This window comes from Petaurus breviceps, unplaced genomic scaffold (genome assembly GCF_028583685.1).
Source record: "Petaurus breviceps papuanus isolate PSGF00001 unplaced genomic scaffold, PetGlider_PUasm1.0 229, whole genome shotgun sequence".
Classification (NCBI taxonomy): Eukaryota; Metazoa; Chordata; class Mammalia; order Diprotodontia; family Petauridae; genus Petaurus; species Petaurus breviceps.
In genome coordinates this window covers 345,931-364,752 of record NW_027185903.1, presented here as the reverse complement: position 1 = coordinate 364,752, position 18,822 = coordinate 345,931, and the positions used below count along the sequence as shown (strand labels likewise).

General features: G+C 40.0%; 1 protein-coding gene across 3 annotated transcripts in view; it reads left to right on the top strand.

The window, feature by feature from the left end:
• The first annotated feature begins 10,468 nt into the window (after positions 1-10,468).
• The window catches only part of SMG1 (SMG1 nonsense mediated mRNA decay associated PI3K related kinase), a 128,652-nt gene continuing 120,298 nt past the window's right edge, over positions 10,469-18,822 (top strand). For 2 of the 3 annotated variants that reach the window (XM_069096012.1, XM_069096014.1), the window contains exon 1: positions 10,470-10,732. In XM_069096012.1, the coding sequence (XP_068952113.1) occupies positions 10,647-10,732 (86 nt within the window). In that variant the 5' untranslated portion in view covers positions 10,470-10,646. Of the gene's footprint in view, positions 10,733-18,822 lie in introns of all 3 variants that reach the window. The other variant, XM_069096013.1, reaches the window with a different exon arrangement.

Here is an 18,822-nt window from a genome sequence, read left to right as displayed (position 1 = left end):
AGGTGGCCAAGTTATGAAGAGTTTTAAATGCCAGACAAATAATTTTGTGTTTGATCCTGGAGGCAAAATAAGTGAACATTGGAGTTTATTGAGTTGGGGAAAGGAGGTGTGGGTGAGTGACATGATCGGACCTGAACTTTAGGAAAATCACTTTAATGGCTAAAAGGAGGATGAATTGGAATGGGGAGAGTCTTGAAGCAGGCTATAATAGTCCAGCAGGTTATTGCAATAGTTCAGGTGGAGTTGATAAGGGCCTGTACCAGAGTAGTGGCAGTGTCAGAGGAGAGAAGGGGGCATATTTGAGAGACATTACAAAGGTAAAATTAAAATGATACCAGAGGTGAGAGAATGAGGAATCCAAGATGACTCTAAGTTGAGAGCCTGATGAGTTTGGAGGACAGTATTGGCCACTATGGTAATAGGGAAGATAGGAAATAGGGAGTGTTTCAGTAGGGTGCTGGCATCCAAAATGAAATTCTTGCATCTTGAGATGCTTGAGGAGAAAAAGCTGATGAGTGAACCTACTAGCAAGTGTAAATTACTCTTTCTAGGAATTTAATTGTAAAAGAGAAGAATGATATAGGATGATAGCTTGGGGGGGTGAAGTGAATAATTAAAGAGAAGAAAGAGAAAGAACAATTGTCAAGCTACCAAAGGAGTTGAGGAGGAACACATCAAGAGGTTATGGGGGCAAGAAGAAGGACTGTCTCACCCCGAGACTAGAGCAAAGAAGGAGAGGATGAGTGAAAATGAAAAGGTTTGTTGATAATGGAGAGGAAGATCAATGAAGGAACTCAGAACAAATAGATTCCATCTTCTCAGTGAAGTAAGAAGCAAAATCATCTACTAAGAGGGAAGCAGGATAGGTAGAGTTAGAGGATTAAAAAGTGAATAGATGGTTTAGAATATCAGTTACAGGAAATATAATAGAGACTCAGTCAGAAGTAAACAAAAAGATCGGAGTGGTGAGAGTCCAACTGAGGTCAGAGGACATAAATTTTCTCAGTCCACAAGTTTTGTGACCTCCTCCAGCAGTTAATAGTGACTCAGGAATAAAAATGGAGAAGGCAGATAGTGTGAGTGATTCAAACTTAATATTAGCGATGGAATGACTGGTCAAAGAATATGAACAAATAGTTCTCAAAAATAAGAATTGTAAACTACTAACAAATTAACCAATGAATACTACAAATCACTAATAGAAATGTGGAAAGCAAAGCAAACCTGAGATTTCACTACATACACACAGAAATTGGTAAATATGGCAAAAGTTGGGAATAATAAATGTTGAAAGGGCATACTAATATAGTGTTAATGAAGTTGTAAAAAGGTGAAACCAGTAGGGAAAGCAATTTGGAATTATGCTAAGAAAGTGACTAAAATGTCTATGCTCTTTGACCTTGAGATCCCTACATTAGGAATATATCATTGTGCCAAAGAGGGCAATGATTAAAAAAAAGTCCCATATACACTGAAATAATTATTGCAGTACTTTTTGTGGTAGCAAAGAATTGTAAGTAAGTGAAATAAGCCAAACCAGGAAGACATAAAATATTTTCCTGGTTTTGCTTCATATGGTTCTTCATATGCACAGTGATAGAAAGACCAACAATTTAAACAAAATGTTATAAAATCATAAAGAACAGGCTTAGCTCCAAAGAAGAGATATGAAAACACACTCTCTTCTGTTCCTTTGCAGAGGCAAAAGTCCACAGTGTAGAAGACTATATAGGACATAGGATTTTTCAACATATTGATTGATTTTGCTGACATTTTCTTTCTTTTTTTAACAGGACCTCCAGGCTGGCTCTCACCATCTCCAATCCATGTAAAAGGGGACTCTGAACAAACTTTGGAGCTACAGAACCCACAAAATGACACAGAGAAGCTAACCTCCCACTGAGGACAGCCTGGCAGGGTGGCAGGAATCGGCCAGTGCAGAGCTTTGGGAGCAGAGCCCAGCTGTACCCCAGAGGTTTTAGCCCCAGGGCGGGCCTGACCAGCAGCTGGCTGGAGAGACTCCAGATCACCAGCAGCTGTGGCAATCCAGAATTATGAACACATAATGCTAAGGACAAAGTGAGAAGTCAGTGCAGTGTGGACTTTGGGACCCAGTAGGTGGGAGTGCATCAGCTTTTGCCCCCAGGGCGAGAAGCCTCTGCCACATGGCAGCTTCAGCTCCTGGCCTACAGACTGTAGGGGGACCAAGCGACCAGTCTGAGGGGTAATCACTCTTGCTTTAACCTGCTTGGATCTGGATTGCAGTCTAGGGTGGAGGTCCTGGGGTGTGTGACCAGCTTGCCAGAGCATGTGGAGGCTTCAGAGAGGGTACCCAACTAATACCTCTGGCAGTTGAGAAAATCCCAGCATTTGGTACGAAGCTCCACTGTCTGGTAGCAGAGTCCTACTGTGGCAAAAAGCCCAAAAGTCAAGTAATTGAGTGGCAAAATGACCAGGCAAAGGAAGCAAAGCAAACAGAAGAATCCAACATTAGACTCCTATTTGGGGGACAAAAAGGATCAAAGCATGGAATGGCAGGAAGACAACAAAGCCAGAACTCCTGCACCAAAAGCTTCAAAGGAAAATATAAGCTGGTTACAGGCCACAGAAGACCTTAAGAAGCAGATAAGAGAAGTGGAGAAAAAATTGGGAAGAGAAATGAGAACAATGCAAGAAAATTGCAAAATGAGAGTCAACATCCTGACTGAGGAAAATAACACCTTAAAAATAGACTAATTCAAATGGCAAAAGAGGCTCAAAAAGACATTGAGGAGAAGAATGCCTTAAAAAGCCAAATTTGCCAGATGGTAAAAGAATCTCAAAAGCTCAATGAGGAGAATCATTCCTTCAGAATTAGATTAGAGCAAATGGAAGCTAATGACTTCATAAGAAATCAAGATGCTGTTAAATAGATCAAAACAAATGAAAGAATAGAAGGCAATGTGAAATATCTCATGGGAAAACCCATTGACCTGGAAAATAGATCCAGGAGAGATAATTTAAAAATTATTGGACTACCTGAAAGCCATGACCAAAGAAAGAACCTAGAATCATCCTCCAAGAAATTCTCAAGGAAAACTGCCCTGATGTCTTAGAACCAGAGGGCAAAATAGAGGTTGAAAGAATCCTCCAATCACCTCCTGAAAAAGATACCAAAAAGAAGACTCCTAGGAATATTATAGTCAGGTTCCAAAATTCCCAGATCAAGGAGAGAATATTACAAGAAGCCAGGAAGAAACAATTTGAATGTTGTGGAAACACAATCAGGATAACAGAGGATCTGGCAGCTTCTACACTGAGGGATTGAAGGGCTTGGAATATGATATTCTGGAGGGCAAAGGAGCTGGGATTAAAACCAAGAATCACCTACCCAGCAAAACTGAATATCATGTTTCAAGGGAAAATATGGTCATTCAGTGGAATAGAGGACTTTCAAGCATTTTTTATGAAATACCACCTTGGAAATACTAAAAACCTGTAGAACTCCAGAACTAGCTCTGAAAACAGAAACATGAAAAAGTCTAAAGCTTGGGGTGGTGCCCCTCTACCTCAAGTGAGCAGAGCCCAGCTTTAACATAAAGTTCAGTTAAGAAATAGACTGGAAAAATGAGCAAACAACAAGAAAGAAATTTGAGCCTTGAAAATTACTACAATAATAGGGAAGACCAAGACACAAACTCAGAAGAGGACAACAATGTGAAAACACCTACAACCAAAACCTCAGAGAAAAATGCTAATTGGACATAAGCCCAACAAGAATTCCTTGAAGACTTGAAGAAATAGGGTGGTATAGGAAAAATTGGGAAAAGAAATGATAAAAATGCAAGAAAATTATGAAAAGAAATTTAACAGCTTGGTAAAAAAAAAAAAAGGCACAAAAATACTGAAGAAAATAACTCCTAAAAAAAAAACAGAATTGGCCCAAAGGTAAAAAAAAAAAAAAAAGAGCCTCAGAAATCTACTGAAGAAAAGCATTCCTTAAAAAGCAGAATAGATTAAATTGAAAAAAGTGATACAAAATCTTACAGAAGAAAATAATTCCTTAAAAATTAGAATCAGGGAGTGGCTAAGTGGAGCAATGAATAGAGCACCAGCCCTGGAGTCGGGAGGACCTGGGCTCGGATCCAGCCTCAGACACTTAACACAAAAACTAGCCATGTGACCTTGGGCAAGTCACTTAATCCCAATTGCCCTCCAAAAAGCAAAAAAAAAAATTAGAATTAGACAAGTGGAAACTAATGGTTCCATGAGACATCAAGAAAGAATAAAACAAAATCAAAAGTAGAATAAAATGTGAAATATCTCATTGGAAAACCAACTGACTTAGAAAATAGATTTGGGAGAAATAATTTAAGAATTATTGTACTACCTGAAAGCCAAAATCCAAAAAAGAGTCTAGATATCATATTTCAAGAAAATATAAAGGAAATCTATCTCAATATATTAGATCCAAAAGATAAAATAAAAATCAAAAGAAGTCATCAATCACCTCATGAAAGAGGTCCTACAATGAAAACTCCCAGGAATATTATAGACAGATTCCAGAGCTCCCAGGTCAAAGAGAAAATTCTTCAAGCAGCCAGAAAGAACAGATTCCCAACAGACCTATATTTGGTGTTATAGATCTCTTCTGCCTACCTCTTAAGTTTTCTTAGGCTAGAAAAATATCTCACACTAACTTTTTGTTGGCTTGGTCACTCCAAAATTCGATTTGAGGTGTAATTTTGAAATTGTTTGGAGGAAAATGTTGGGAGAATTTAGCTGGGTGGCTACCCATAATGTGCTGTCTTCAAAAGACACATTTGAAGCAGGAAGACACACACAGAGTTAAAGTAAGGATATCGAGCAGAATCTATTATGCTTCAGCTGAAGTTTAAAAAAAAAAGACAGTATTAGCAATCATAATCTTAGACAAAGCAAAAGCAAAAATAGACCTTAATTAGGTAAAAGAGATAATAGGAAAACTACATTTTGCTAAAAAAAAGTACATAGATCAGTGCATCTTAAACTGTGGGTTGCAACTCCATATGTGGTCTTGAAAAAATTGGCAACAGTAAAAGGTTTCTGAACATGCAATGACCAAAAATTAATTCAAAATCAAACGTGTAATGAAACTGAGGTGTTTCTGGCAGCTCTTGCAGGTATTGCATCATGCAACTTAACTGTAACCTTGGTTCTGAACACAAAGCTTGCACACTTTGCACTGCACATGCCCTGAGGACATACAATGCCAACAAAAGCTGCCAAAACCAAAAAGGGGTCTGGGATGGAAAAAGTTTAAGAAACCATGCCATAGATAGTGAAGTAATATCAAAATAAATTTTATAACAAGTTTCTCTGGTAAAGCCCTCTTTTCTCAAATACATAGGGAACTGAGTCAAATTTATAAAAATAAGAGCCATTCTCCAATTGATAAATTGTCAAAGGACATGAACAAGCAATTTTCAGAAGAAGAAATCAAAGCTATCTATAGTTATATGAAAAATGCTCTAAATTACTATTGATTAGAAAAAGGCAAATTAAAACATTAAAACAACTTTGAGATTCCTCCTCACACCTATCAGAAATTACAAATGTTGGAAGAGATGAGGGGAAATAAGTACACAAATGAGCTGTTAATGGAGTTGTGAATTGGTCCAACCATTTTAGAAAATAATTTGGAACTATGCCCAAAGGTTTATAAAACTTTGACAGAGCAATACTACTAATAAATCAGTCTGTATCCCAAAAAAAGATAAAAGGATAGGGAAAAGGACTTCAATATACAAAAATATTTATAATAGTTCTTTAGGTGGTAACAAAGGAATGGAAATTGAGGGGATGTCCATCAATTAATTGGAGAATGGTCAAACAAGTTATGGTATGTGAGTGTAACGGAGTACGATTGTGATATAATAAATAATGAGGGATACCTGTCAGATCTATGGAGAACAGAAGAATTTATGACCAAACAAGAGATAGAGAACATTATAAAATGCAAAATGAATAATTTTGTTTACATTAAATTGAAAAGGTTTTACACCAATACAGCCAATGGAACCAAGACTAGAAGGGAAGCAGAAAGCTGGGAAACAATTTTTACAGCCAATGTCTCTGATATAGAACTCATTTCTAAAATATATAGAGAACCGAATCAAATTTATAAGAATACAAGTCATTTCCCAATTGATAAATGGTCAAAGGGTATGAACAGGCAGTTTTCAGAAAAAGAAATTAAAGTTATCCATAGTCAAATGAAAAAAGTGCTCTAAATCACTATTGATTAGAGCAATGCAAATTAAAACAACTCTGAGGCACCACATCATACCTATCAGATTGGCTAACATGAAAAAACAGGGAAATGATAAATGTTGGAAAAGATGTGAGAAAATTGGAACACTAATGCATTGTTAGTGGAGTTGTGAACTGATCCAACCATTCTGGAAAGCAATTTGTAACTATGCCCAAAGGGCTAAAAAACTGTGCATACCCTGTGACCCAGCAATACCACTTCTAGAGCTGTATCCCAAAGAGATCATTAAAATGGCAAAAGGACCCACATGTACAAAAATATTTATAGTAGCTCTTTTTGTGGTGGCAAAGAACTGGAAATTGAGAGGATGCTCATCAATTGGGGAATGGCTGAACAAGTTGTGGTATATGAATGTAATGGAATAGTATTGTTCCATAAGAAATGATGAGCAGCAGGATTTCAGAAAAACCTGGATTTACATGAACTCTGATGCTGAATGAAGTGAGCAGAATCAGGGGAACATTACAGTAGCAGCAACACTATTTGATAACCAGCTTTGGTAGGTTAAACTCTTCTCAGCAATGCAATGATCTAAGACAATTCCAAAAGAATCATGATGGAAAATGCTATCTATATCCAGAGAAAGAACTATCGAGCCTGGATGCAGATTGAAGCACACTGTTTTCTCTTTTTTTTCTTTCTTGTAGTTTTTCCATTTTCTTCTGATTCTTCTTTTGCAACATGACTAACATGGAAATATGTTTAATATGATTGTATGTGTATAGCCTATATCACATTGCCTGCCATCTTTAGGAGGGGGGAGTGAAGTCAGGTGGAAAATCTAGAACTCAAAATCTTATAAAAGTGAACATTGAAAACTAACATAAATTATAAAAAAAAGAAATAATGAGGGGAAAGTTTTGGAAAAACAAGGAAAGACCTATATGAACTGATACAGAACAAAGTGAGCAGTAGTAGATCATTATACACAATAACAATAATGTTATAATGATTATCAACTATGAAAGCTTTAGCTACTCTGATCGGTAGAGTAATTCAAAATAATTCCAAAGGACTCATGATGAAAAATGCTATCTAACCTCCAGAGAAAGAACTGAACCCTAAGTGCAAATTGAAGTAGTTTTCTCTTTAGTTTATTTTTTTGCTTTTTATTTTGAAATATGGAAATATTTTCATAATTGTACATGTATAATTGATATCATATTTCTTGCATTCTTAGAGGGCAGGGAAGAGTTGGGAGGGAGAGAATTTGGAACTCAGTTTTTTTTAAGTCTTAAAAATAAGTAATAAATTAAAAAAAAAAACAAATCTTTCTTTCTCCTTTTATTTCCCCCCTCCAGCTTCTACCTTCATTGTAAGAAATGACAAGCTAAAAATTAAGTTTTTTGTGCTTTTCTTTTCTGTGGTTTCTCTGGTCATGTTTCTCTGGCAACACACCATGTACCCTATTTCATAGAAATCCCTACTAAGACTCAATCTGTGGCATCCTAAACGGAGATTTAAAATGTGTCACAAAAATTTCTGGGCCAAATTCCTCTTTAAAAGATTTTGAAATTTGCTATAAAAATAACCTTTATTGAAGGAGTCTGGACTGCCCAAGGAGTTTCCTTGCTGGGAAAGATTGGCAGCTTTCATATCTGTTAGAATACCTCAAAGACACGTGAAATTTATATTAGGGGTATGTTTTTTTTTGCTTTGTTTGTTTTGGGTGTTTTTTGGTTTTTGGAGGGGGAAGGCAGGGCAATTGGGGTTAAGTGACTTGCCCAAGGTCACATGGCTAGTCAGTGTTAAGTGTCTGAGGTCATATTTGAACTCAGGTCCTTCAGACTTCAGGGTCCGTGCTCTATTCACTTCGCCAGCTATCCACCACCTTTCTACCCCCTTAGAGGGGTGTTTTAAAATCACTCTCACTTGATGTAGGATTTTTACAAGGAAATCTAATTTTCTTAAAAAACAACAACATTTCCCAGTTATGGATTGCTAATAAAGTAAATCTGGGATAAAATTTCAGATTCAAACAAGGAAAAGACTGGAGAATTTGTTTCTATCCACAATAAATAAAGACAAAAGCAGGATGGAATGAAGAAAGTTTCCTCACATTGACGTGTACCTATAGTAGGTCTTCGAAGAATACTGACAATATTCGATGTTGTTTGTCCCTTTTCTAAGAGATCTACGGACTCATCCTGCTCAAAAGCTCTGCAAATTCAACTATGACTATTTACAGTGTTTGAAAAGACCCGAAAAGAAACTTCATAAAATACCACAACTTTGTAGGTAGGCAATACCCTCCAAAATTCCTAAATGAAATTTCTTGCTGAATACTGCCACTTAATGTATAACCTCGGACAAATCACTTAACCTCTATAGTGGAAAGTGCTGGTTCTAGAGTCAGAGGGAGTTGGCTTCAGATCTTACCTTTGACACTTGCTTATACATGTGACCTTAGGCAAATCATATAACCCTTCCTGGACCTCAATTTCTTCATGCGTAAAATCAGATGGCTTGAAGACCTCTTCTAGCTCCATGTATGGCTCCATGATTAGGATGCTTCGACACTGATTGGGTTGAAGTAGATAGATGGTCCCTTTCAGTTCTCGGTCTCTGACTGGGGCTTATTTGAGGGCTAATTACTCATCATATTCTGGTCTACATGCAGAAAGTGCAAAAGGAAATGGAGAATATGCTACATTAGGACAGCTAGACATTGCTGCTGCCAATTCTTTCTTCTCTGTTTTATAACTAAAAAGGATAAAGTAATCCTGGGATTTTGACTTGGGATTCCAAATCTCCAGAGCCAGCTGAATCTAGTCACTGCGGTGATATTCTGATGACCACATATAGGAGTTTGGGTAGTCAAAATTAATAAATGCATCATGAAACATGACATTTATTCACAAAAGTAAACAAAATCTGAGTGTCCCATAGATGCAAGTAATAAAAAGGGATATTGCCATCTCCAGGGATTTAAGATTAAAGGAATAGTTGCAGGATCTAGCAACACTACCATTGTTGTCAGAGGAAGATGGGAGCTTTACAAAGGGAATGAAACACGATCCCCGTCTGCAGTCATAAGATTTAAAGCTGCCAGGAACTTTTAAGAGATCATTTTGTCCGACCTCCTTATTTTACTAATGAGGAAACCGAAGCCCAGAAAAGTTAAGTGTCTTGCTCAAGGTCACTGAGATAAGTGGAAGAGCTAAAATTCAGATCTAAGATTCTCTGGTGGAAATGGGAGGAACACAACATTTTGAGCATACGGTTCACAAAAACACTAGAATTAGGTCTGACAAACTCGAAAAGAACTGAGGGGATGCCTGAGCCTTCATTAAATGGCAGAGAATGAGCGAAGCGGTTCTCCTATCTATCGGGGTCACAGGAGGTGGGTGGGGCAGATGAAGGGTACTAGGTGGGTGGTAAGGGAAGGTAGCTCTTCACTCTTTTTTAAACAGTAATACCCTGCTTCCCTCGCTTCCAGTCGGGGCAGATGATTGGCTCCAGTGAGAGCATCTCAATGGTCCCGAACAGAGGCACTAAAGGAGGTAACAGCAGCCCCCTTCATCCTCTCAGTGTCTGGGATTTGCTTTAGAGGACAAGGGAGGGACTGCACGTGTGACTGGCTATCCCCTCTTGGTGCAGCTTAGCCTACGATAAGCTCAGGTATGCTAGTGCAGAGTGTGTGAGTGGGGGGCGGGGGAGATGGAGGTGGAAGGGGAGGGGGGGGAAGGGAATCCCCTCTCCCATGATTCCCTGCGGGCGGGTATAGCGGGGTGGGGTGAGGGGGCAGGGATTGCCCAGAGCTGGGGCGGGCGCAGCAGGAACCCGAGGTGGGGGGCAGGAGATGGGAGCGTGGGAACCCCGAGATCTGCGGCTGCGACCCCAGCACCCCTCGGTCCCCCATTCACGAGGGAGGCCGCGCACGTCGGGCTCCTCCCTCCGCCCAGCTCTACTCCCCTCCCCTCTCCACAGCCCCGGCGCCAGCGCCGCCCTCCCAGCATGCCGTGCGGCGGGGCGGCGGGCGGAGCCCGAGCGGCGCGGGAGGCGGGGAAGCTGTGGCTGTGGGTCGCGCTGTGTGAGCCGCCTCCTCTTTTTTCTCCTCCTTCCTCTCCTCCTTCCCCCAGTCCTCAGCGCGCAAGGCTCTGGAAGACACCGCCTCCGCCTCCGCCTCCTCGCCCAGAGCCTGCCTCCTACGCTGCGGGCTCCAGCGGAACCCGGAACGGCCGCCCTGCTCCCCCCCTCTCTCGCCCTCGGCCTCCGCCTCCTGCTCCTGCTGCTTCCCCTCGCCCTCTCCGTGCTGAGGCCGGGGCGCTGGGTCGGCTGCCGGGTGGGCGGCTGCTTCGAGAGACTCTAGATTCGGGCGGCGGCGCTTGGCCATGTCGTGTCGGGGAAGGTAATGAGCCGCAGAGCCCCGGGGTCTCGGCTGAGCAGCGGCGGCGGCGGCACCAAGTATCCACGGAGCTGGAATGACTGGCAACCCAGGTGGGTGGCTAGCCCGGGCTCGCCTCTTCCCACCGGGCCCCGGGTCTGAGGCCTACAGGCGGCCGGGCTCGCTCCCTCCCCGGGTCCCTGCCGGCGGCGGGCAGCAGGAGCCGGGCAGCCTCGGGGCTGGAAGGCGCGGCCTAGGCCACTCCACCCCGCTCCCTTCCTCCTCAGGGGTCGGGGCGCGGCTTCTACAGCCTCCGGGGGCCCCTCCAGGGCCGTCCGGGCCCAGAGCAGGCCAGAGGGAGGTGAGGCCTAAGCGCAGCCTCCTCTGCCTGGGGCTCGGAGGTGACGGGCTGAGCCCGGGCCCGAGAGGAAGGCGCGGCCCTGGGCGCTGGGCCTTGGGCCCCAGGCAGAGGGTGGGCAGAGTCAGATGCGGGTGATGGGGCTGGAAGTTGGGGGTGAGGGAGGAACGCCTGAGTCATTGGGGCTGGGGGAGGATGACATCTGGGGGCACCGCCAGGTCCCTGCCCCCGGGGGTGAGAAGACCTTGTGAACCAGGTACCTTTATCTGGGAAATGGGGTTAGGATTTCCTTTGACAAAGTGGGTCCCAGAAATCATCCTCCAGAGGCCTGAATCGGATCTCTCTGGAGCCGGGCTTGGATCCCCCCCCCCCCTTTTTCCCCCAGGGCTGGGTGCTCGGGGGTCCTTTAAAGTCCCCCTGCTCTCTGACCTGCGAGGGCTCCTGCTGCTGGGGCAGTTGGTTCTGAGTGAAGGCCCACCTCGCCTGCCTGCACACCTGGAGGACCTGACCCAGGGAGGCTTAAAATTGAAGGAATCTTTCCCTATGCTGGTGCAAGTGAGACTGTCTTGTCACCTTAAGACGTTAGGGTGTAGCCAGTGTATTTTAGAAGAAAACGTTTAAGCCATAAGTGTGGTCCCTATGTCATTTGAATCATAGGCAGTTGTGAGTAACTTTTTGGCATCTAACAGTCCTACAATTTTGAAGGCCTAAAGAAGTTTTTCTAATAGATAGTGGAATGATTGCAGTTTAAGACCAAGCATAGAGGGAGGGACTCGGGGTCACTAAGGTAAATCTATATGTACCAAAGTTGTCTAGATAGGGAATTTAGTGGATTTTTTTATGTGCTGCATGTTAATACACTAAAGGAAAACAAACTAGCATGGTTTTCCAGGAACTGGCAAAAACAAATGTAAGTGTATACATACCATGTAGATGTTTTTCAGCTTGGAAAAAGGCTGCATTTAATTTTAGTATTGTTTGGAAACTTAATAAAATGTAAGTTAAGTTTTTGCTAAAAGATTTTTTAAAAACACCACCTTGAAATTATCTTTGGGATAATATAGCAGTACATTTTTTCCTATTTCATAATTCACATTTGCCTAAGATTTTACTTAATAACTATTAAAAACAGTTTTTAAAGGACTGAGATATGAAGGATATTTATACATTTTTAATAATTACTCATTTGAAATCCATAGGTCTATCTTAAATCCTTTGGTTTGTTAGATGATTGCCATAGAAGTCTTCAGATATTTAAAGTAATTGGCATTGACTTTTTTCTTTTGGTTTTAGATCTCATTAAAATGGTGGCTATTTGAATTTTTTTTAACTGTATTTTTAAGTTGGGCAGTAGATGGACCTTAATTTGGAAGTCTCTTGCTATTTGAATGTACCATGTACCATAGGGGAGCTCAGCCTCGTTTTAGCCATCAAAGTATTTTTTTAACAAGTGGTCCTAGAGCTTTTTTAAAAGAAAATAGATCCATAGTTTGGAGCTCTAAGTAAATGGAGGAGCCTAGGAGTTGCAGCCACATGTTGAAGTCACATGATTAATTCTGGCAGGTATGAAGCAATATCATTTTATATAGTTATGAAATTTGACGTAGCACATCAGTGTTCATGTGGCATCTTTGGCAGATAGTGCTTTATTTTTCTGAATGTAAAATTTAACCTTAATGTAAGTTTTTCTTTAAGATACAGAAACATGCTCTTTTATGTCTAGATAATCTTGACATTCTACAGTATCACATAAACTGTTATACTGTCAGGAAGCAGAACATAAATTGATTTACCCTTAATACCTTTGTAGATATCTATACAGTTCAAACTAGTTTTTTTTTTACTTACAGGGTTGCCAAGGTGTTCTTTAAAAATAAAACACAAGTACCTTTGTGAGTGTTCATGTGCTATTTAAAACAGTTATTGTGAGACAGCAAATCTTTTTCAGAAGTAATGGCAGAATCTGGTTAGCTGAATGGAATTTGAACTTCATTCCAGTTTAAATGAAGCTTACTATTTATGCCTGTGAAGCTTCTTTGGGTGCAAGATTCCTTGTTGCTCTTGTGAACCTCAGGATGAATTTGATTTTTCTGTCCTTTGTCTTTTCTTCTGATTTCTTTTCTGGTAGTAACATCCTGTTGCACTTTCCTTGGCTCAGGCTTTTGAAAAAGTAATTCTGATCGGTTCCTGTTTGCCAGTTAGTCTGTGGTGCGGTACTATGAAGTCAGTTCATGGACATGAGGTACTTCATCCATATTGACAGGAAATGTTCCTTGTGGCTGAGCAGACCTACTGTCATGCTGCATTGTAAACTAATCTCCATGGGAAGCACGTTATCATCAAGCATGGCCTTGCTTTATTTTCTTTGTTCTTATTCATAGAAATTCTAATAAACTTTTAAGAAGGGTTGTCCCCATAAGTTAAATGGTTTTCAGGTTCAGTCTGAATTAGTGTTGGTGTTTATATTAGAATTCTGGGGTCAGGATTAGCTTTCCCAGAACTTAATTTGGATACCAGAATTAGACCTTCTCATTGTCTTGATGCTAGGACCAGTAGTAGTATCCTTTTATCAAGGTAATATACCTGGCCCAATTGGTAGAGATAGTGAACAAGTCACATCAAAATGATTATCTGACATCAGGGTTCAAACTCTCTCCCTCCCCCACCCCCTCTTTCAGCCTTACCCCCTTCCTTCCCCTTCCCTTTGCACACCTCTGCTCTGGGAGAAAGCCTATACAAATTCTCTACCAGTTAGGGTAGAAATCTGATGATCAAGTGACATCTCCTAAAGGCCATTTCTGATAACCCCCAGTTATTAGACTCTGACACTCTTAAAATTACTTTATGTAACTTGATTTTATTCTTCAAGGCAAAAATAAAAGCTCTTTGAGGGCAAATGATTATTTTGTTTACTTCCTTTTGTCTTTTTATCCACTGTGCCTTACCTGAGATCTTTAATAGATGTTTGTTAAATTGAAATGTTTTTAAATTGTATTTGAAGTCAGTTTATGTTAAAACTGTTGAGTTCGAATTTCATTGGTTTTTATTTGGAGGCACAGACTTGAACACTTTCATCATTTGTTTAAAAGAAATATTTCACTTTTAAATCTGGAGACCTGCTAATTTTTGTTTTAAAGGAATCTAGTTGTGCCAGCACTTAACCTGTTGGAGCTTTCAATTCATAGTCAGTAAACATTTATTAAGTGCCTATGGTATGTCAGAAACAAAGGCCAAAGACAAGCCATGCCTCTAGGAGCTCACAGTCTAATAGGGGAGACGATATACAAACAACCATGTACAAACAAACTGTATACAAATAAATTGGAAACAATGAACAGAGGAAAAGTCATTCCTACATTTTTTGACAATGAGGTGCATGATCATTTTAGAGGAGATTATTCCATTTGCAGTTTTTATCTAGGTTGGGATTAGCAGCTATTTATTGCATATACCTCAGTATTATAAATATATTGTATGGAATATAAAAACTCTCTTGGATAAGGATATTAATCCTCAGAGAAGGTAAACCCACAAATTCTTTTTATATATTAGTGTCTCGCAAGACTCTTAATTTAAAGAATTCCTTTCTAATTAAAAATAAATCCCTCCAATACCAGTTAGGTTTTTTTTTTTTGTGATCACATCAGTGGCAACACAAATCACTGTCATTTTTATGTGATATACTTTGATAGAGTTGTAGACTGTTGGCTCATCCCCAGTTTCTTTCTATATTAGATGAACGTTCTGACTTTTCTTTAAAAGCTACTTCATAAGTCTTGAATTTTTTTCCTTGCTTTCATTTAGATAGTTTGTAGGTTTTTCATAATTGTGTTAATGCTTCTGTTAGGATTCTCTTAAAACATCCTAATACTGAGTTAAGGAGAAACGTCACTCATATAGTTCTCACATACTATTCAGCCTAGTATTATGTTTTCTTTTTTGCCCATGGCATAGCATTGCTAATTTAGGGATCTTTGCTGACCCCTGAATCTTAATGTTTACAAAGCAAGTCATGTTCCGTCCCATGTAATGTGGAACAGTGGATAGAATATTGGCCCTAGAATTAAGAAAACCAGAGTTCAAATCTTCCCTCCAGACACTTAGTATCTGGGTGACCCTGGAGAGTTACTTCATCTCTATGAGTCTCAATTAATTAATCTATAAAATAGGGATAATCTACCTGACAGGATTGTTGTAAGGATCAAATGAGATGACTGTTTTGTGAATTGTAAAGCCCTATATTAATTCTAGCTAATATTATCTTAGTACAGTTTTTCTCCTTTTAAGTTGAATTCCTCTTCAGTTGCCCCTTTTGAACATCATCTAACTGATTTTTCAATTTATTCGTGGTGATTAGTTTCAAGCATGCTCAATGCATCACTCAAAATTGATAGAACCTCATAGGATTTAGTCTGTCATTTTACTCTTGAAGAATGAGGTTACCTGGTTAGGAAGTGAAGTGACTTGTTCTAAGTCATCAGGATCAGCAGAACATGCTTTACAAAAGTTTTGTAAAGTGGTTCTTTGTCAGTTGGTTTGTTCCTGACCACTGTTTTATTTCACTTCTTGGTTCCCTCTGAGATTACCTTCCATTTATACTGTATCTATCTTGTGTGTGCACTTTTTTGCATGTTGTTTCCCTCATTAGAATGTGAGCTCCTTAAGAGCAGGGAAATTACCTTTCCTTTTAACCCCAGCACTTGGCACAGGGCTGGCACATAGTAAATGCATACTTTTTGACTAATTGGTTCCTAATGCAACATTCCTGTCCATGCAATGTAGTGCCAGGATTCTATCCTCCTTTCCTCCTCCCCCCCCCCTCCATATAACACTACATTGCTAATTCATGTTGAGTTAGATTGAAAACCCCATGGAAAAAAAATTTTTGACTGTTAGGATCATAACTGCTTTTCCCCCTTAAGTTCTTGCTTTCTGAAACCTAACCCCATTTGTTGATTTAGAGTGAAATGAGTTTGATGTTCATACTAGTACTAAAGGGGTTCTGCTAGTTTGTTTCTGTTCATAGTAGAAAGGAGCAGGTTTTTATAAGACAGTGTTACTGTAGTTAAAAGTGTTTTAAGAGAAACTTGGGGGCTATGAATATCCCCTAAGAGCTATAGAAACAGTTGATTGTTGAAAAGTAGTCATAGGAGCAGAAATGTAAAACTGGAAAGGACCCTAGAGTTGCCCCTTCATTTTACCAATGATGATACATTGTAAATTGCTGTTACATACTGAAATTTTATATAAATGAGTTTTTTCCTCTAAAATATGCAATGTAGAATTTTATATAAAAGTATTAATTATAAACCAATGTTCAGTATGAAAATGGACTTAATATTCTCTATCTCTTTTGCCCCTAAATTTTTCCATTTTTCTTGTTTTTCTTAGAGCTATTATAGGATGCCCATCTCCTTGCCATTAGAATTTATAAATTTCATCAGTATAATAGCTTTGTGGCCATATTATTTGGGGAAATTCTATCTTAGAGATTGATGTTGAAAGACTTGGGGTGGGGAAGATCTACCCAGCTGATGGTGATCTTGGCTAAACTTAATTTTCCCCAAATGAAGATAGCCTCAAAAATATTTTATTGCTTCCTTTTCAACTATATTGTCAAGAGTGGGGCGGAGTCAAGATGGTGGAGTAGAAACAGGACTTCCTCGGGGCTCTGGCTGCCACCTACTCCAACTCACATAAAAGGTGCCTGAAGAAACTTTGGAGATACAGAACCCACAAAATGAAACAGAGAAGCTAACCTCCCACTGAGAACAACCCTAGCCTGAGGTTTTAGCCTCAGGAGGGCCTGACCACCCACTGGTTGGAGGGACTTCAGATCACCAGCAGTTGTGGCAGTTTCCAGAATTATCAACGCATAGATGCTAAGCACACAGTGAGAGGTCAGTGCAGTGTGGACTTTGGGGTCCAATAGTTGGGAGTGTGGTCAGCCTCTGCCCCTGGGTTGAGAAGCCACTGAGGCACAGCAGCCATGCATCAGCAGACACTTGGCAGCTTCAGCTCCTGGCCTGCAGATTGTAGGGGGCCAAGCAACCAGTCTGAGGAGTCATCGCTCTTGCTTTAACCTGCTTGGATCTGGATTGCAGTCTAGGGTGGAGGTCCTGGGGTATGTGACCAGCTTGCCAGAGTGTGTGGAGGCTTCAGAGAGGGCACCCAACCTTCAGCATCTGAGAAAACCCCAGTGTTTGGTATGAAGCTCCCCTGTCTGGTAGTAGAGTCTTACTGTGGCAAAAAGTCCAAAAGTCACTTAATTGAGTGGCAACATGAGCAGGCAAATGATGCAAAGCAAACAAAACAACCCAACTTTACACTCCTGTTTTTGGGACTTTTTTTGTCCCACGGAACAGGAGGTAGACAGTGAAGTCAGAACTCCTGCACCAAAAGCTTCTAAGAAAAATACGAACTGGTTACAGGCCATAGAAGACCTTAAGAAGAATTTTGAAAATCAAATAAGAGAAGTGGAGGAAAAATTGGGAAGAAAAATGAGAACGATGCAAGAAAATTATGAAATGAGAGTCAACAACCTGACTGAAGAAAATAACGTCTTAAAAAATAGACTAACTCAAATGGCAAAAGAGGCTCAAAAAGGCATTGAGGAGAAGAATGCCTTAAAAAGCCAAATTTGCCAGATGGAAAAAGAATCTCAAAAGCTCACTGAGGAGAATCATTCCTTCAGAATTAGATTGGAGCAAATAGAAGCTAATGACTTTATGAGAAATCAGGATGCTGTTAAACAGATCCAAACAAGTGAAAGAATAGAAGGCAATGTGAAATATCTTATTGGGAAAACCACTGACCTGGAAAATAGATCCAGGAGAGATCATTTTAAAATTCTTGGACTACCTGAAAGCCATGATCAAAAAAAGAACCTAGAAATCATCTTTCAAGAAATTCTCAAGGAAAATTGCCCTGATGTTTTAGAACCAGAAAGCAAAATAGAGGTTGAAAAAGTCTACCAATCACCTCCTGATCCTGAAAAAGATCCCAAAAAGAAAACTCCTAGGAATATTATAGTCAGGTTCCAGAATTCCCAGATCACGGAGAAAATATTACAAGCAGCCAGGAGGAAATAATTTGAATATTGTAGATATTCAATATTCAGGATAACACAGGATCTGGCAGCTTCTACACTGAGGGATTGAAGGGCTTGGAATATGATATTCCAGAGGTCAAAGGAGCTGGGATTAAAACCAAGAATCACCTACCAAGCAAAACTGAGTATCATGTTTCAGGGGAAAATATGGTCATTCAGTGGAATAGAGGGCTTTCAAGCATTCTTGATGAAAAAACCAGAGTTGAATAGAAAATTTGACATTCAGATACAAGAAGCAAGAGAAGCATGAGAAGATAAACAGGGAAAAGAAATCATAAGGAACTTATCAAAGTTGAACTGTTTACATTCCTACATGGAAAAATAATAATTGTAACTTAGGAAACTTTTGTCACTGTGAGAATAGTTGAAGGGAATAGAAGTGTGTGTGTGTGTGTGTGTGTGTGTGTGTGTGTGTGTGTGTGTATACACATGCATACATATATATCTATATAGGAAGATATATGGGCTATGAATACAAATGTGAATGTATATATATGTGTACAGGTGTACATAGATAGAGGGCACAGGACCAATTTAATAGGAAGGGATCATACTTAAAAGGTGAAATTAAGAGGTAAGAGGAATATAATGAGAGGAGATGGGGAGATACAGAATGGGGTAAACTATCCCATATAGAAGAGGCAAGGGAAAATGTTTACGATGGAGGGGAAGAACAGGGAGGCCAAAGAAAATGGGTCAACCTTATTCTCATTGAATTTGGCTCAGGAGGGAAT